The sequence below is a fragment of the Periplaneta americana genome, chromosome 5, assembly GCF_040183065.1.
Source record: "Periplaneta americana isolate PAMFEO1 chromosome 5, P.americana_PAMFEO1_priV1, whole genome shotgun sequence".
NCBI lineage: Eukaryota > Metazoa > Arthropoda > Insecta > Blattodea > Blattidae > Periplaneta > Periplaneta americana.
This window is the reverse complement of record NC_091121.1, coordinates 72,195,173-72,216,028: the sequence shown is the minus strand read 5'-3', so window position 1 is coordinate 72,216,028 and position 20,856 is coordinate 72,195,173. Positions and strand designations below refer to the sequence as shown.

The window sequence follows — 20,856 nt, the reverse complement described above, 5'->3', positions numbered from 1 at the left end:
ATGTGTGCACAGCGGTCATTTATCCACCGCACAAATGCCCGTCAATTATCCGGCAGTTTGCGGTCTGGTGACGTAATTTATGTTTCAAATCTGTTGCATTCATGCTCAATTTCAAGACCTTGCAGTGGGGGAGAAGACAGAATTTTTCGCTTGTGTGGAATGTGAAACCATTTAAACTGCTTGCTGGTGAGGACAAAATGAGCATCTTTGACGTTTTTATGCAACAGTCGAACTCGCAATTCCTATTCAGAGCGTTCAGTTTCAGAATATAATTTACTCAGCTACCTTTATTTATTTTATTTTCTTAAATCTAGTTCCACATCGCTAGATAAAATTACAGTTTGTTGTAAATGTTATTGATTTCTCTTAAACCGTTTCTAATTCCCGTTCTTGAAATTCTGCAATCTTCTTTTAACTCCTGATTAAATATTCCTGTAAATAAGAGCGACTGACGACAGAAAATATTTTCTCATTCTTTCCATGACTTTAGAATAACTAATGTGAAGAATCTGTCCACTATTTCTTGCGTAAAATCCATAGATATTTTAAAGAATAAAAAACTGAAACATTGCTGGACCTATGTTATAATCAGTGGCGGCTCATGATAAAATATTATGTGTGTTCACAATTTTGTGTTCCAAAATCGAAGAGAATTTGAAATCGTACATTTAACCTAATATGAAATGCCAATGTTTCACTATTGAAAAACTATATATAAATTCAAAACATATAATAATAATAATAATAATCATCTTCTTCTTCTTCTTCCTCTTCTTCATGGTTTAGGGCTTTCGGCCTGTTCCGCCTTCATTAAAATTGATCTCGCCAACGTTTTACTGGTCTTCCTAATGATCTCCTTCCTGAGGGATTATAATTCATGGCTGCTCTCATTATAGTTGTTGTTGGCATTCTATTTACATGTTCTTTCCAAATATGTTGATATTCTTTAATTAGTTGAATACTATCTATTTTTAATTATTTTCTAATATCTTCATTTCTTTTTTTTGTCCAATAGTGTATAACCCGCAACATATCTAAGAAATTTCATTTCACCTGCTTCAATATTTTATTCTTCTTTCTTCATTTTTCTTTAGAATCCAAGATTCGCAGCCATATAGAAGGGATGGAATTGCCACTATTTTATAATATTTTATGAATGTTTCCTTTCTCACTTTCTTTCCCAGTGTTCTACGTATTGTTCCACAGAAATAGTTGAATTTATTTAATTTTTTCTCGATTTCACATATTTTTACCATATGTTATTGAACAACCTAAATATGTAAAAGTGTTGATTTATTCTATATAATAATAATAATAATAATAATAATAATAATAATAATAATAATAATAATGATGATGATGAAATCTAGTCTTTTTATTTCCAATTTTCCTTGGGACGCCAGTTTACCTAGTTCTTTACTGTTCAAAATTGCTTGAACAGAGTTTATTGTTTACGTTTGTTAAAAATTAATACATACCACAGTGCCGTTATTTACAAAAGCGTGTGTTCAATAACATATTTTGGTTCACAACACACTGATACACTATAGCCTATACCAGTACTGTAATCCATTCACATAGATTGATTACTATAAATACATGCCAGTAAATATTATTCTTAAATAATATGCACCACCATACAGATATTTAATTCATACCACCATCACAGTCAGCCAGGACGTGTTTGAAAGCCAAACTATGTTATTATGCTAACACAAGTATAGTAATTCACAAACTACACGTTCGTAGCAGCACTGCACACACATCTACACAATATCGTTAGGCTAAAAAACAGACTATTAAATTTTCTCCTCGAGATATAGCACGTGAACAATAGGCATCGATGCACCTGACATCTGTAGGATAGATTCACTGTTCACTTAACGCTTTGTGCTCTTGACGAGTCATAAGCGGTCGGCGAAAGACAATTTTCTCCGCGCATGCGTGAAATTTCTGTAACCTCCTTGAAAAGAGCACGGCTTGTACGTGAACGCATGTTGCCAAGTTTACATAAGAAGTTTATGCAAGATGCGGGAAGTTTAAAATATTGGATTCTGATATTATACATCCCCACTACGTCAATACGGTATTAAATAATAAAACTAGTCGTGCATTAATGGAAGCAAGGTGTTAACGTGCTCTTGTGCTCTTATTAACGCACCGCCACTGGTTATAATTTATTTCTTTTTCTTTTTCTTCTTCTATTTCTAGTGTTATTCTTCTAACTAATCAGTTGCTTTAAGTATAGTAAGAGTAGTTATATTTTTTAATGTATGGTGTGTTATATCGTTATTTTCATAAATATTCGAGGATTGGTTATTTGAGTCCATTCTGCTCTAATGCTTCTGAGAATTTTTAAACAACGCTAGAGATTGCAAATACCTAAACTATCTCTCTATTTGATCATAATAGCTCCAGACTATTCCTCAAGACCACGCAAGAAATGGAACACGCATTTAGTTCATGTGGAGCAAAGATAAATCTCTATTCCCTAACCGAGATCTTTGAAAACAATTGATAATGATTACAGTAAAACTGTTCCCCAACATTACCATCATCAACAGTCTCTGAGGATTGAAGCCTGTTCTGTTCTCACTGTTTTGAAGATTTCAAATAAACACCACACATCCATAACTAATAAAACTCCGTGATCATGACATTAGCATGGCGCAATGCCATCGCTTAAAACAAAATGATGTGTTCACTAACCCTTACAAACGAAGATACTTACATATTCTCTATTGAGACTTCGAGAAAATACATTTTTTGGGTTGTAATTTCGGCTTAAACTGTTCATCACCGTTCTTGTCGTCATCCTAATCATTTCAGAGCTCAGGCTCACAAATTTTGTTTCTCTCAAGTTATTTTGAAATTGATCTTCCTTTCTTCTCGCAAGTTATTCAACTAAAATCTTTCTTCATTGTTCTGTCTGTGCACTTTCAACACTTATATAATCACTGACTAACTTTGTAACTTTATGCTGTGTTATGAGGAATTTACCTGGCTGACTAGTTTCGAAGTGATATTCTTCATTGTCTGAAGCCTAGTGAAGGTCCCGCTCTATCTTCTGGTTCCCTGTCGTGGTGTGATGTGTTCATGATTTTTTCGAAAGGGATGTATGTTTTTGAAATTGAATTGAATGTTCAGGATGTGCTGGGGTGTGTATTTGTATGTTTGTAAATTTCATATTGTTCTAGAGTGTTAAGTTTGTGGCTTTTGGCGGGATGTGTAGTATTTCCATGTCAGTGTCTATGTTGCCGTGTTGTGATTGGAGTTTGTGATGTGTTCTGCGTAGGTTGAATTGTTGTGTGGTTTGATTATAGCTGTGATATGTTCCTTGTAATGTGTTCGAAATGATCTTCCAGTCTGTCCAATGTAGGAGTCGTTACAACTATTACAAAATAGTTTGTGTACATCTGTTAAGTTGTATTTATTTGTGTGTCTTGTCTGTGTGTTAAGATGTTTTTGTAGTGTGTTTTTTGTTCTGTATGTGATGTCGTATTTTACTTTTATACATTGCATGTTTTGTATTTCTAATCCCTTTCTAATTTCTTAGTTTCTCGCTTCTTTCATTGATTATTTTTCTGACAATTCATTTCATAATTATTGTATTCTTACAACCAAATTTTAATTAATAATAATAATAATAATAATAATAATAATAATAATAATAATGATAATAATAATAATAATAATAATAATAATTCGTCAATATAACATACAGGAATATGTAAATACTGCGCTTCTATTCACAATAAGGCGCTAATATGCTGCAGTGCATTGCAAGCAAAACATTAACGTAATAATCCAGCTGGTCGTCCAACACTGAATGTCGCTTGTGCCGAGTGCGAGCGTTGGAAGGTCAGCCGTCAATGTAATGACGTTCGCCGAATGTGCAAGCTACAACACCTGGCGTTCCACATTGTAAACTGACATGGAAATCACTGAAGAAATTAAGCAACCTATGGAATATTAACATTATAGGCCTAATTTAAACAGCAGGCATTATTTCAATACTGCTGAACTTACAGTAGTGATTAAAATTATTCTACGATCCACAGTAGGCCTACTTGATACGACCTGTATTGTGAGAAATTTATTTACAATAACAATCTATCATTACCTGAATAGGCGTAATTCTGTATTAGAAGGTAAGTGCTTTTAATATATGACTTACAATACTACTACTACTACCGTACTGCCGCTGCTGCTGCTAATGTATTAATTTTTTTATTGATTAATATTTGTGTGCTGAACAACAGCCAGAGGCCAATTATAGTTCAGCACAATATACAAACAGAAGATACAAAGGTGCAAAAATAAATAAAATAATATTTTAAATCAAGAAAAACATACATAAATAAAATTGAGAACAAGGACAGTAAATATTAATAAACGAAACTATACTTTAAAAGGATCTACAGACTGGAGAAAGAGATTTTGAATTTCTGTTGTAAACAATGTTTTGAAATCTTAAACCCTTTGTAGGAATAGGAAGGCTGATATTGTTTATGATAGACTCACAATCAATATCACCCTTCATAACTTTGCAAAAAAATTGATAATCTAGATTTTGACGTCTAGAATAAAGACTACAACAGTTAAAATATTTACAAGTAATCTCATAATTAAAGTCGAAGGAATTAGGTATAAATCGAAAAGCACATAAAGAGATAAATTGTCTTTGAATATTCTCCAATTTCACCGAATCAGTTTGAAGTAATGGAATTCTAGGCTACAGATGCACATTCAAGCTTAGATCGAACCAAAGTAAAGTATAGAATTAATACAGACGCAGGAGTAGAAAAAGAATAAGTTATAGACCTTATTAAACCAAGCATTCTTATTGAATGATTATAAATATATCGTGAAAATATAATTCAGAATGAAGTAATATTCTAAGATCTTTAATAGAATTTTTCCTAATAATACAGACGTTATTAAGAGAAAAACTAAATTTTATGGAGGTAGTTTTTCTTGAGTACGAAATGACAAAAGTTTTTGTGTCATTGATTTTCATTCCATTATTGTCAGACCAAAGCTCAATAGAGTTAATATCATTTTGAAGAGTTTGGCAATCGGCCGGACTATTTGTTGTGCGAAAGATTTTGAGATCATCAGCAAATAACAGGTAGTAAATAATAATAATAATAATAATAATAATAATAATAATAATAATAATAATAATAATAGACTAATAATAAAACGTAAAAGTAACAAACTCGAAATTAAAATTAATACATAATAAAATACAAAACTATAAATATTGTAGAAAATTAAATATACCAGGAGCAGTCATTGATCGCATCACAACCGAATGTGCTTCACTTTAAAGCAGTAAATATTCGTACATCAATTTTGTTTATACAACTTGCACTTAAGCATAAAAAAATTTACAATCGTACTACACATATGAGCCTGACATCGTATAGAAATTCTATGTTACTGCTTTATACTGAGATCGATGCACGATAACTGTGGTCTGCTCGACATTACGTGCCAGGCTGATCCTTATTCAGTGTTGCATAATCACTTGAACTCCCAACGACTGTTAAAACTAAGTCAGCTCACTTGCTCTCTAATTATCAACTTAGCGACTGAACTGCGACGCAGGCCTCTTCGTGTTTATGGCACAAGTACGTGAGGCGAAGTTTTATAATTGATTGACTTTATTGTATATAAAGTATTATCGGAAACATTATAAATTCAAAGTTTATTACCTGCACCTGAATGGTCCACCCTTGTCTCCTTACCTTATGCGGCAACCTGTGTGTATAAACCAGACAAAGCAAGTCGCTAACTTATAACACATGATAGCTTTTCAATTAAACGACGATCGTTTGACCCCGCTCAAGATAGAACAAGCCTGATAGCATTGCAGAGTCCGGGCAGTATCGGCTTCTGATGATCGGTATTTATGTTCTAAATCGAAGTCCGATAGTCTGTCGACCCTTTTCAGACCATGATGGACTCCACTCCCACATTTTAGATAGTGTGACTTTTTTATTTTATATTGAATCCTGGGTTCGCACTTTTTTTTTTTTTTTTTAGTTTTGGTAGTCATTTCTCTCGTAACCTTAAGTTATCTTTTTCCAGTCCTCTTCTGCCTCCTTTTGTCTTTTTCTCACTCTTATTTTTCCAAATTTCAAATTTATTTCATATTTAAAATTTTCAAACTTGATATCCTTTTCCCTTCCTCCTTATCCATCTATGTATTTTCATCCGCTTTAACGTATCTGTTTCCTTCACCTTCATTTTCATTTCATTTCACTCATTTGTCTTTTCTCTTTATTGTGTAGCCCTACCTTCTTCGTATTTCATTTTATATTACTTTTCTTCCTTCTCTCTCCGGTATTAATTTCGTTCAACTTCTTCTCCATCTTATTATTGCGATGTACCGAAGTACATAAGATATTTCTATGCAGGAATTCTGCATTATCATATGATAAAGGATCGGTGGAGCGGAGAAAAATTCTCTCTCGCACCAGAATTCGAACCCTGGTTTTCAGCTCTACGTGCTGACGCTCTATCCACTGAGCCACACCGGATTCCAATTCCGATGCCGGACTGAATCCTCTCATTTTAAGCTCCACCTCTTAGTTTCCCTTTAGTGGCCAACCCTCATGCACTGTGTCACAGATGTGTGACAGTGGCACAATGTTCAACACACTGATTGAAATATCATATGTACTTCGGTACATCGCTATAATATGATATGCGTATATAATCACTTAGTGATTTAAGACGGAGCTCATTTCGTAATGAGTGCACCTCTGCACATATTGTGTTGGACTAAAGGGAAACTAAAGGTCCATTCACAATGAAAATTAAACATAACCGTAACATAAACACAGAAGTTTGCGCCCAGGCTACCAAATGGGATCATTCACAATGATTCACATAAGCATTGATATAAACATTACCGTAAGACTTAACATGAAAGTTTGCGAACTCCAAACTTTCATGCTTATGCTTACGTGATTTGCAAACAGAACACAATTGTGGAGCGCTGAAGTATAAGACAGAATATGAGGAAATGGCGTCGTTATGTTTCCATGGTTACCAAGTATGTTTGCGGTTATGTTTATGTTCCCATCGTGAATGATGGTATGACTTCTTGATTTTACTGTAACGTTAAGTTAACGCTTACGTTATGTTTAATTTTCATTGTGAATGAGCCTTAAGAGGTGGAGCGTGAACTGAGAGGATTCAATCCGGCATAAGAATTGGAATCCGTTGTGGCTCAGAGATTTCCATGTCAGTTTACAATGTGGAACGCCAGATATTGTAGTTTGCACTGTCGGCGAACGTCGTCACAGTTATTATTATTGTTATTATTATTATTATTATTATTATTATTATTATTATTATTATTCCCATTCAGAGGCTTATTTGAAGGTTTCTTAACAAGCTGTTTTTTACGGTGTTGGGTTGTTAGCCCTTTGCCCAACCCCCAAGCTGGAGGACCACCCCTTATCGGCTGTCCGCGACTGCGTTGTATTCTTCACCTGACATAATTAGTAACATTAAATCCAGACATTTGAGATGGGCAGGGCATGTAGCACGTATGGGCGAATTCAGAAATGCATATAGAGTGTTAGTTGTGAGGCCGGAGGGAAAAAGAAAACTATTTGTAATTAAGTAACTATTATTATTATTATCATTATTATTATTATTATTATCAGGCAGTAAACGTCACAAGACGATATGTATCAAAGGAAGAACAATTGTATTTATTTTATTTATTTATTTTCTTGGGTTATTTTACGACGCTGTATCAACATCTAGGTTATTTAGCGTCTGAATGATATGAAGGTGATAATGCCGGTGAAATGAGTCCGGGGTCCAGCACCGAAAGTTACCCAGCATTTGCTCGTATTGGGTTGAGGGAAAACCCCGGAAAAAACCTCAACCAGGTAACTTGCCCTGACCGGGATTCGAACCTGGGCCACCTGGTTTCTCGGCCAGACGCGCTGACCGTTACTCCACAGGTGCGGACAACAATTGTATGTATAGGCCTACATCTTAAGCCTGATTAGTGAAATACAGGGTGATTCACGAGGATTTACCGTCACATACGGAGCTTATTTCCGAAGACATTCTGAGCAAAAAAGTCATATAAGCATTAGTCCTAATCTCAATATTTTCAAAGTTACACTAATTTGAAGCTGCTATTAAAATACCTTTTTTTCCTTAGTTTTAAGGGTAAAAAATTTTACAAATAGAGACTGAACTATTCATAAGTGTCATTTCTTTAATTGGCTAGTGTTCTGAAGCTAAAAATATGTTGTAAATTGTTTTGTACAGATTTTGTTTTGTGCCGAGTGCGAGCGTTGGAAGGTCAGCCTTTAACGGCGGATATCGTCATTAAAGATAAACTGACAGCGAAACTGTTAATTTCAGATCAGGATAGAGGGAAAAGGAACACTCGAGTTTTAGAACAGCAATAAATAACCCTGACCTCTCTTTGGTGGTGGTGGTGGTGGTGGTGGTGGTGGTGGTGGTGGTGGTGGTGGTGGTGGTGGTGGTGGTGGTGGTGGTGGTGGTGGTGGTGGTGGTGACGAAGGCGGTACACAGAGACTTAGAATAAAACTTAAATGCTACACTTAACTATCTTACATTATTTGTTATAAATAAACCTTTAAGTAAATGACTTATGCCAGAATATTACATCAAATGTGGGGCTATTTGCAGATGACTGCATTATCTATAGAACGATTAGAAATAATTCAGATTTAGATGCTATTCAAACAGACTTGAATAAAAGTTATAACTGGGCGTTAATGCATAGGATGAAAATAAATGGTTCTAAAAGTAAATCTATAACATTTTGTAAAACCCTAGAGGAAACTAGTCTTAATTTCGAATTCAGTGGTGTTGTAATTCCGCAAGTACAATGTTGTAAATACCTAGGAGTGTATTTAAACTCCAAACTTTCTTGGGGAGAGCATGTTGATAATGTTACGGGTAAAGCATGGAGGGCACTTCACTTTATTATGAGAATCTTGAGAAAGGCTAGCCCCAAATCGAGGGAAATAGCATATCTAACGTTAGTGCGACCGTTAATGGAATACGGAACTACATGTTGGGATCCCTATAGAATATATCAGATAAATTCCTTAGAAAGAATCCAGTATAAGGCAGCTAAATTTGTTAAAGGTAAAAGAGAAGATGGAAACGATACGATAAAAGAACTTAAATGGGAAACTTTGTAAAACAGATGTAGGAAAACTAGAATAACATCATTGTATAGAGCACATCTAGGTCATAAAGCATGGGTAGACATAACGGCTCGGTTAGAAAAGCCAACGTACTATGGTAGGAACGATCATGATTTTAAAATCAAATGTAGGAAACAGAAAACGGATGTAGCTAAATTCTCATTTTTAAATAGAACTATAAATGATTGGAATGACCTACCTGCAGCGGTCTTTGAGGGCTGTCCTTCCTTAAGGAGATTGAAGAATAATTTAAAAAGTTGTGTATAAAGTGCAAATTAAAATTAAGGTGACATTTAACATTTAATTTTTTAAGGTGACATGTATTTATTTAGCCTGACGAGTTACTTATTTGGTTTGAATTGTAAAATATTTAAAAATAGCGTGTAAGAGGGCCTTAGACTAGAAATGTTTAGTTTAAATGTAGTTCTGTTTATAAGTACAGTATGCATAAGGGTGTAATTATTTGACTTATTTGAACTGTTGTATCAGTGAAGCGAGGTGAGTCAGTGAAGTTATGGTTTTACAGTGCAGTGAATAGTTCCGATCAGTGATAATTTATTGCGTAAATGAAATGTGTTCTATAGTGTCAGTGAAATGTGAATGTGTTATAGAGTGTCAGTGAAATATGTGCTAAAGTTTCAGTGAAATGCGTCATAGTGCCGCTACAGTGAGTGAGATGAGAGTAAAGTGAAAGACTATTGAAACTTATGTAGGGCCTATACATAATTATGTAGGTTGTAATGTAAAATTAGGTATTTTATTTTTATGTTTTATTATTATTATGTTAAATTATATTGTGTATTCTTATTGTATTGTGTATAAAATTGTATTGTGTATTGTATAATTGTATTGTGTATTGTAAATTTATTGTGTATTGCTTATCATTTTATTGTGTATTGTTTATATTGTGTATACCACTGCCACCGGGTGCTTGCCCACTTGCAGTGTAAATAAATACATACACATACATATATACATACATACATTATGAAGTAGCACTATATGAAAGACGTTAATGAAGGACATTTAACTTCATTATTCAATATATATCCTTAGCGTTACAATTCGTACAGGTTTATCTGTCGTCATACTTTGTTCCGTTATTCTCTCCTCTCACACGCATCTTAACAAGTAATACAGAAAATTGCGTCTGCTTAGACATCTACATCTAGGCCTACTCTGGTTGTCTGAGACAAATTTTGCGAGGTGACTGTACTTGTGCAAGGTATCATTTGTTTTCACTAACATGGAAGAAGAGCGTGCTGCCTTGAACAGGTTGTGCTTCCACAGTTCCACGACTTCTCTTGTGGTTCACATTCCAATGTAAATGAATTGCAGCATTTTCTTTCTCCTCCTCCCCCACCCCCTCTCTCCTCCCCGCCCCTTTATTCCACCGCCCCGAATAACTTGTAAAAATAACATGAATTTTTTTGTTGCTTTACATCTGGGTATTTGATTCCATCATTATGCATGAAAATGACTTTCCAATTAGAGTGAATTATAGTCGTGTTGATGATATAATGCGCCCTAAGCATCATAATCGAGGCCAACTAAAAGCAATTTTCACCTCAAACTAACACGCGTGTTTGTGTGTAGCGCATTCTTCCATGTTCTTGTTTTTCTCTTGTTAAGAAGCTCCTATACCTATCATCAGCAACTTTACCAAATTAGTTTTAACTACAGGCTCACCAACTTCGTGAAATAATAATGAGGTAATTATTATTACGTAAAAACGTGAATTTATCCCTACTGTAATTGATGCCTTGACGAGATATTAAAGGTACTTCTTTAATTTTTATTTATTTATTGCGGTTTATTTGTAACTTGCTATTCATATTTATCCTGCATTAATTTTGCATCATTATTTCAGCAACTTGAATTGCGAATCTGTCTACTAAGTATAGACTTATTATTTCGTCCCAAACAAGTAAGCTTATAAAATTGGGATGACTTGAAAATCCTGACAGTCATTCAAAGAAAATAACTCTTTTATTTTCGTCATTGCTGGTTAAGTACAGAAAAAAGCTGTGTTTCAAAGGTTCAGTCTAATTTTGCATTTCGGTAAAGAAAGTGTTGGAAGGGTATGCTTATGTATGTATTTATTCATAGGTACTGCAAATGGGTGGCAGTGGTAACTAATTACACTCAATAATGACGTTAATAACAAACACAATTAATAAAAATATAATTAATAATAAATTAATAATAATAATACTAATAATAATAACAACAACAACAGGGAGCATCCTAAATTAAATTAAGCACGATCACATAAAATAACATTTAAAGTAAATCTGATAGGCCTATGTATCTTAATCCTAAGTTCGAACTAAAACGCACGAGCACGATAGGCTATGTTCATACCTGCACAAGTACCTTTCAGCACTACACTCATTTCGCTGATAACTCACTCAATGCACTGGTACTACGACACATTTCACTGATACTATCTTGATTTCTCTAACACTTCAAAAACATTTCAGTGTTCAAATACAGTACGATTATTTAATCCTGACAGTCCCCGGGGATGTGCTCCTGGGTAAGGCGAATCCATTTAGTTTCGCCAAGGGGTGTTTGGGTTAGTCTCTAGCTTGCCGTCGGAGCGATCGGACGTCATGCGTGCGGTAAAGCGGTATGTTTCTAGTAAAATTAAGCTGTACTGCATTCCTTTACCGACCGCGGATCTCTCCCCACTACTCTATTACTTCCCCTCTTTCGCGTCGCTGAGCTGTCAGGACTAAATAGTCGGTCTGTACTTTGCACTGCCACTATAAACTATAAAACTTCACTGATACAAACACACTTCACTTACAAAACACACTTCACTGACAGAACATAATTCTTCACTGTTACAACACTTCAAATAATAAAATATCAATTACATCCTTTAAATGGTGCGTATAATATACTACCGTCTATTAGTAAAGTCCTTAAGCCTATTTTTAAATACTTTTTGGTTATTGGTAAAGCCTTTAGTAAGTCTGCAGGTAAAGCATTCCAGTCCTGATAGTACGATTGAGAAAAGAAAACTTTCCAGTGTCCGTCCTCTGTCTTCTTTCCCTCAGTTTACATGGGTGGTCGTTCCTTGAAGAGTAATTTGGCGGCTGCAACCTGTTTTTTGTTTCTCTCCAGGCAGGCTCACCTCTGTATGTTTTGTACATTGCGCATAATCGAATTCGCGTTCTCTTGTCCGTGAGTGTGTCCCATTTTAATGGTGAATTATTATGACAAACCTTTAGAGCCCGTTTTTTAATCTTTTCTAGTGTCTTAATATGTTCTAATCTGTAAGGATCCCAACATGCAGTACCATAGGCCATTCCATTACTGGACGAACTGGTGATTTATATGCAATATGGTTGGGATCTTTACTCACCTAACATGCAATAGACCCATCCCTTCCCAACATTTGGTTGATTTGAAGGCGGAATATTGTGAGTTATTAAATACTTGTCGAGCAATGAAAGAAATATAAACTGCGCTTCTTGTGAATGTCTTTGTCTTTGGTTTTCCGTCATTTCGAACCATAACTTAGTAATTTCATCGTCCCTAATTGAGAATATAGATGGCATTATTATTTAATACGCAATTTATTTAAGATTGTTTTGGATCCCTATCCCTGTAATATTAAATGTGCTTCATTTAATGATCCGTTTTCTCATCATCTACATTGTTAAGAAACCTACAATTGAGCCGTTGAGAGTAGAAGTGATGTAAGTCAAAAATGGGTAATGAGTGTTAAAGTAAACTTTCTGTAAAATACAGCGCAAAGTAGCAATTAATATTCAGTTTATTTACAATATTAGTAGTCAGTGAATAGCACGAAGGACATATTAATTGCTACTTTACTTTGTATTTTACAAATTTTTTACTTTAAACCTAATTACCCAATTTTGACTTTATAATAATTTCTAATAGCCAAATATTTTTACGTCGATACTAAGTAAAGCTTGTCTTTTGACAATTTATCTTACATAATACAAAAATCACTCAGAAACAGTTTGGGCTTGTATTGGCCTGAAGTGTTCTTATCTCCTGTGATATGAAATGGATACATGTTTATTTTTTATAATGTAAAGTTGATTTGCATAATACACGTCACTGTTCGTTAACAGAAAACCACAATTTAAGTCACTCGGAGTTAGTGTGCACTCGAAGTTGGTTGCTTAAGGGTTGTCAGCCCACTTTGAGCTCTGTGAATATAGAGGGAAAAATTGGATCGGTGTCGGGTAGAGTTCCCGGGTAGCTCAGTTGGTAGAGCGTTGGTACGTTAAACCAAAGGTCCCGGGTTCGATGCCCGGCCCCGGAACAATTTTTCCCTCGAAATCGTTCAGGCTACTTGATTGTTTATACATATATAACAGTTGCCAAAGAAGATAAAAGTTCAGCCAGGTATAAACAGCTGCTGACTTCGAGACTTCGGGAGATGATCAATATCGAGTCTCGGAACACTCACAACCAGTCTTTACGTCAAGGACGCGAAATAATACAACATTGTCGTGCGGGTTTTCGGCTTTGCGGGCGCTGTTAGTCTCGTTTTCTCTATCGTTGTTCATGTCTAATCCCTACTTCAGGGGGATCTAGGAGGTGTAGGCCTACTTTCGGAGTAAGGTCGAAATAAATTTAAAAATTGGCTTTAGATAAATTTTCATTGCGATATCAGAATCTAAATATAAGGTTATCATAAATATCGAATAATAATAATAGTAATAATAATAATAATAATAATAATAATAATAATAATTTTTGACGGCGCATCAAGGACCAAGGCCAACCAACCTACTACTGGCCTCACATCAACATGCCTCAGCAGAGATGATTGATTATACAACCAGTAAGGGAGTAACGTGTGGTTAGCATTACGATCTCCTCTCCATTATAGCTGGTTTTCGAAACCGGATTTTGCTACCTATAGTAGCTCCCCAAATTCATCACGATGCTGAGTGGGCCCGTTTCCCATACATTGACGGAAATTTCATGAGAAAATTCCTTCCACCTGAACCGAACCAGCTCTGATTCCGTATCTCGAACACAGGCATGACCACGATGCTACAGTACGGAACATTTACTCATTAAAGAACGATATGTTCTTTCTATTAATGATCCATCTTCAATTGTAAATATGCCAGTATGTTCCTATGCTTTCTCGAGAAGCATGAAATACGGGAGTATGTCTTATTGAGAAATTATGTAGTATTTTAATGTAGATTGTTAAAGTCATAACATGGCGATAGCGGAAATATATTAATTTAATCACGAAAGAAATATTTTATACAATATTTTAATCTTGAATGAAAGTATGACCTTTAATGTGACCATTGAGTGAATTTTTGTGTCAAAATGTGTATTGGTGTAGGTTTCGACGCTGTTTTCAAGTTGTAACATTATTTCACGAACAGAGCATCTGTTCTTTACGGGCGTTGAAGTCTCCATGAAATTTTCTCATCTTTTTTACGTCTCCGCTATGTTCTATTGCCTAATATAATCTAATACATTTAAGTAAATATTTCAATACTAAATGTCGTCGGATACTTTAGAATTCTAAATAGGTAAGTGTTGGAAATACAGTGTTGTTCTACATGAAACATTTCATAGCGTGTTTTGGGAAAGCCATTGATTGCATTCCCAATATGCTATCAGTTTAGGAGAACAGTGTATTATAATAATAAACTAATGAAAGAATTTTAGTCTTGTCCTTCATATGTGCAGAAATTTGATCCGAACAAATGTAACACATTGAAAAACTTTGCACAACGAAAAGTTACGTTCTGATCAAATTTCTGCACATCTAAAAGACAAAACTAAAATTCTTTCAATCATTTATTATTACAATACACAGCTCTCTTAAATTGACTGAGGATATTGGAAATTAAATCAATAGCTTTCCTAAAACGCGCTATGAAATGTCTTTCTTGTTTGAAATACCTCGAAGAATAATCCCCTGAAATTAATAACATTACATACGGTTCACTCTGTATATTCCGTTGATTTTCATATTTTATCAACTCTGAATATCGCCTGAAGACTTAAAGGATCGTAAAGTAGTTGAGTACTGCATATTGAATATTTTTAAGGACGCCAAAAATGGACGCATGGATATAATATGAAGGATAGATTGCAGCCTACTTTTCAGTATAATTAAGAGAATATTGGCGAGCGGTGAAATGTTATTGGGCATCTCAAGATAAATTCTTGTTATAAGTTGAACCTGGACAACGAGGAGCACGTTCGGAGCAAGATCTCGCCGAACGGCGGCTTTCACGTCAGACATCTTAATGCTCGGTGACATTATTTATTAATATGAACCCCGAACCCACATTCCCAGCGCCTTTGTCACTTAAAGCGCCGCATAAACATGTCGGCACTCAGGTTGCTGCTCCTGTTAATTGGCAGGGTGAGGTGTTCAGTGTGTGATCGATATTTATCACACTGCTCCTACCTGTTTCTTGCATTGCCGGCTACCGCTGAGTATGTAATATATTGGAGAAATCACCCTAATGTTGAGGTTTGTGTAGTAAAAGACTTATTTCACAGGCAAGATTCATCATACTCGATTATTAAAAGATTAAAGGAATGCGTATGTATTTTCTCTTGCCCTTACACTGAAAAATTGTACCAAAAATTACACTTCGCTCTTGTATATTTTATATCCTTGATTACTATCAATGTTTTTGTCACATTCTCAATTAATTTCCTGTTTATGTTTTATTTTCTTGGACAGTTATTTAAGAAATATACATGAAGTGCTATTTATTATTCATATAACTATTTTTCTATTCATGAAAACAGAATTTGAATGTAATATAGCTCTTAAAATATGAATGGCTTATAAGTTATAGGCCTAATGAAATTTTGAGCGTATTCATTTATTAAATGATCAACAGTGCTACAAGTCAGATCGTTGTAGGCCTATGTAAAACTAAAGGAATATTTAGAACTACTGGTCACTAATCCTTAAAGGTAACTATGATAACTATTATCGATGTTTTTTTTAAATTCTGAATGTGGTATAAACTCACAGAAAATTATTCCTTGGTTTCCTGGAAGAACACTACCGATAAGAAAGTTTCATAGCTCAGTAACTAATACGTTTATCTAAATGCTGTTTTCTGCAGGGGCCACAGAAATAACTCACCAGTTTCTGTGGTGGCAACACCGTAATTCTACTCGTCGTGATTTCCACTAGATGTTCAGTTGTTAAATTTCATGTTATTCCATTCATTATTGCTGACATTTTCGTGTTGATACATTAATATGGCTGCCTGCCGAACCACACGAGTTGCACATGTGGAGATTATTGTTCACCACACAAACTTAGTGAGTTCCTCTGTCTTTTGCAACAAACGGCATTTGGATAAATTTGTTTACTCTGTATAGCTGATTACAGGAGTTTTCCATACAGTGGTTTACCGCCGTACATACGGGAACAGTTTTGTCGAGTGCACTACTGTCAGACAAGTGGCAGGCCTCTCGCGGGGAGGTGGTGATAAAGGGATAATGAGGCTTGGGAAAGAGTCGGGTCGTGTCCCTTGAAATTGGTACTAATCCAGCATTGGCATACTGTATAAGAATTTGGGGAAACCACGAAAAGCCAAGTTAGGATCGAACCCCGGGCCTTCCGAATGAACGATGGTAGTAATAACCGTAAATATATCTACCTCTGTCTGTCTGTCTGTCTGTCTGTCTGTCTAACTAACTGTGTGTCCCTGTCTCTTTCTGCCTATCACTCCCTATCTCAGTCTGTCTGTTTGCTTGCCTGCTAATTACTCTCTGTCTCTGTCTGATTATGTGTTTGTCTGTTTCGTCTCTGTCTCTGTCTGTTCTGCCCCTGTCTTTGTCTGTTTCTGTCTTTGTAGTCCCTGTCTGTGTCTGATCTGTCGCTGTATGTTCTGTCCCCGTCTCTATTCTGTTTCTGTCTCTGTCTCTGTCTGTTCTGTTCCTGTCTATTCTGTTTCTGTCTCTGTCTCTGTCTGTTCTGTCCCTGTCTCTATCTGTTTCTGTCTTTGTAATTCCTGTCTTTGTAATTCCAGTCTGTGTCTGATCTGTCGCTGTATGTTCTGTCCCTTTCTCTGGTCTGTCCCTGTCTCTATTCTGTTTCTGTCTCTGTCTGTTCTGTTCCTGTCTCTATCTGTTCTGTCTCTGTCTATTCAGTCCCTGTCTCTGTCTGTTCTGTCTCTGTCTCTTCTAGTTCTTTCTCTTCTGTTTTGTCTCTGTCTGGTCCGTCTTTGCCTCATTCTGTTCTGTCTCTGTCTCTGTCTGTGCTGTCCCTGTCTCTATCTGTTCTGTCTCTGTCTGTGCTGTCCCTGTCTCTATCTGTTCTGTCTCTGTCTGTGCTGTCCCTGTCTCTGTCTGTTCTGCCTCTGTCTGTTCAGTCCCTGTCTCTGTCTGTTCAGTCCCTGTCTCTGTTTGTTCTGTCTCTGTCTGTGCTGTCCCTGTCTCTATCTGTTCTGCCTCTGTCTGTTCAGTCCCTGTCTCTGTCTGTTCAGTCCCTGTCTCTGTCTGTTCAGTCCCTGTCTCTATCTGTTCTGCCTGTCTGTTCAGTCTCTGTCTCTGTCTGTTCAGTCCCTGTCTCTATCTGTTCTGTCTCTGTCTGTGCTGTCCCTGTCTCTATCTGTTCTGCCTCTGTCTGTTCAGCCCCTGTCTCTGTCTGTTCAGTCCCTGTCTCTGTTTGTTCTGTCTCTGTCTGTGCTGCCCCTGTTTCTGTCTGTTCAGTCCCTGTCTCTGTCTGTTCAGTCCCTGTCTCTATCTGTACTGTCTGTCTGTGCTGTCCCTATCTCTATCTGTTCTGCCTCTGTCTGTTCAGTCCCTGTCTCTGTCTGTTCAGCCCCTGTCTCTGTCTGTTCAGCCCCTGTCTCTATCTGTTCTGTCTCTGTCTGTGCTGTCCCTGTCTCTATCTGTTCTGCCTCTGTCTGTTCAGCCCCTGTCTCTGTCTGTTCAGTCCCTGTCTCTGTTTGTTCTGTCTCTGTCTGTGCTGTCCCTGTCTCTATCTATTCTGCCTCTGTCTGTTCAGTCCCTGTCTCTGTCTGTTCTGTCTCTGTCTCTTCTAGTTCTTTCTCTTATGTTTTGTCTCTGTTCTGACCCTGTCTGTTCCGTCTTTCTCTCGGTCTGTCCTGGCTCTGTCTCTGTTCCTTCCTTATTTTTGTCTATTCTATCTCTGTCTGCCACTCTCTGTCCCTGTGTGCCTGTCAGTCACTCTCTGTCTCTGTCTATCTATATACAATAATTAATTTGATGAGTGTGTAATGTATATGATCAAACATCACATTTTCTGTTTGGCTTAAAATGTCAGCATGTTGTACTATATTTTCTATACTACGATGTTATTATTTTGACTAAATTTAAACAATATAACTGTGATTTTAAACGATTGCTCATTTTAATATAGTTAGTCATGCGGCGAAATAGAGCTAATTTTTGTATTAAAATTATTTTAATTTAGTGGTAATCTACCTACGTGTATAAACGATCCTGTTTGGAAAGACCTCTCTATGGCAGCTTAAAACAGGTTTCATTGTGTAATCAACTCCAGCTCTTAGAAATAACGTTTCAGCTATTTTCAGTCTTCCAAGTTTCGTGGTTTTGAGTACATATTTTACAGATAAGAAGAGAGAAACTGCTAATACTGAGGTCTTACCGGCATCTTTTATTATCAAGCAGTACATCTCACTTCACGATATGTGTAAGAGGAAGAACAACTGTTGCATACATCTTAAGTCTGATTAGTGAAATGTTACTAGTCAGCGATGTATGCTATGGAGGGGGAAAGGAACTGGCCACTCTATCCCATTATCTCCTGGCATAGTTACCTCAATAGTGGTGTTATTTATGAGGGTCCAACCACTCTTCGGACTGTTGATTAAACATACACTGAAGTCTCACATAGTTGTTTGTCGTTGGCACAGGGTGATGTCCAGCGTGGTGGCGGCGCTGGAGGCGCACGTGATCTGCGGACGCATTCCCGGGCTGACGGCTCGGCAGCGGGACATGTGTCGCTCGTCGCCGGACGCCATGGTGGCTGTGGGAGACGGCGTGCGGCTGGGCACCCTCGAGTGCCAGGAGCAGTTTCGACACCGGCGCTGGAACTGCTCCGCCATCGGCAGTGGCAGCGTCTTCGGACACGTCGTCGTCGTTGGTGAGTACAACTGTTTCCAGCTAATACTGTGCCTAGATTTTGATATTACTCCCGACTTGGAATAACTTTTATGAACATAATTTTTTGATTCCATTTAGAGAGAAAGAAGGAAAATATTTAGTTGTTTTTAAACAAATTAATTGAAAGAAACCCTTCAAAGCCGTTTTAGAGAATAATGATTGATATATATTGCGATTCCCCACTACAGTACCGGTTCTACAATTTTACTCAAAACCAGTGGATACCACCTAAAGTACGATTTTAAATAACAACTTTTTGAGTATTTTCCGAAAGAAACTTGAAACAATTATGACAATCACAGAGTGATACCGAATCCTCTTTTAGACAGTAGCGTTCAACTGGCTGAATTGGAAAAAAAAAAAAAAAAAAAAGGAAAAACTCATTGACATAATTATCTACTGATAGACTTTCCGTACGCGTACTTTGATTTTTATTGTAATTGTAATTGTAAATGTAATATTAATTGTAATTTTATTCTTCATATTGTAGTTGTAATCCGCTGGTAGAGGAGCAGAGAAGGCCTGACGGCCTTATCTGTACCAGATTAAATAAGTAAATAAATTTTGTATCAAAAGAATACTTTGAGCTTGTAAAAGGAACACTTAATATTTTTTTATAACATTTGCAACGTCGTATTTAAGGAGTTAGGTACAGCTTAAAGGAGTAAAATTTTGGAAATATTCAACATTTTTCTTTTTCCTCCATTACTGCATCTTGTACAATAATGAAAATTAGTATGTGTAAAACACTGTCCTTCTGCTATATTATGAACATGTTTTACGATTTAAAAAAATATATATATATATGTATTTTTTTTTAATTCAAAGTTCACTGTGCAGTGATGAAGCGTTTCCCTCTTAACTCAAAAAGTATCCAACATTCTGTGATGAAATTTTTTGTGTGTATTTATGCATGTCATATCTACAATATGATGCAAAATCATTACTCTACCTTTGATAGATTGTCTGATAAAAAATGAATTCATTAAAAAAAATGGTCAAATATCTAACACAAAAAATAGATTGTTTATTAAGGAATGTAGTTGAAAGAGCATGATATTGTAAACATGAGTTTCAGCAATAAAATAAAAGAGAGAGAACAAGAAAAAGTTAACAAGTTTATGAATTATGAGGGGAAACGCGTCATCACTGCACAGTGAATTTTGAATTTTGAAAAAAATATACAAATATTTTTTATCGTAAAAATACTTTTTTCATATACCAGAAGGATAGTGTTTTACACTATTTCATTATTGTACAAGATACAGTAATAGAGGAAAAAATGTTGACTATTTCCAAAAATTTTACTGCTGTAAGCTATATCTAACCCCTTAAGTATGTAAAATAAGTTTCTCGTCTACGATTCCTAACAAAACAAAACGAAAAATCTCTTTAACTTGAAACAGATGTCACTGTTTGTATGGAATACTTAGTCCAGATTTGAGAAGCAACTTAAAAAAATAGACACATCACTTTTTTTTCTTTA

At 35.9% G+C, this 20,856-nt stretch overlaps 1 protein-coding gene across 2 annotated transcripts in view; it reads left to right on the top strand.

Annotated features, from left to right (window-relative positions):
• The window catches only part of Wnt2 (Wnt oncogene analog 2), a 662,858-nt gene that overhangs the window by 393,046 nt on the left and 248,956 nt on the right, over nucleotides 1-20,856 (top strand). For both annotated transcript variants that reach the window (XM_069826005.1, XM_069826004.1), the window contains one exon: nucleotides 19,121-19,350. In XM_069826005.1, coding sequence (XP_069682106.1) covers nucleotides 19,125-19,350 — 226 coding nt within the window. In that variant the 5' untranslated portion in view covers nucleotides 19,121-19,124. The remainder of the gene's footprint in view (nucleotides 1-19,120; nucleotides 19,351-20,856) is intronic.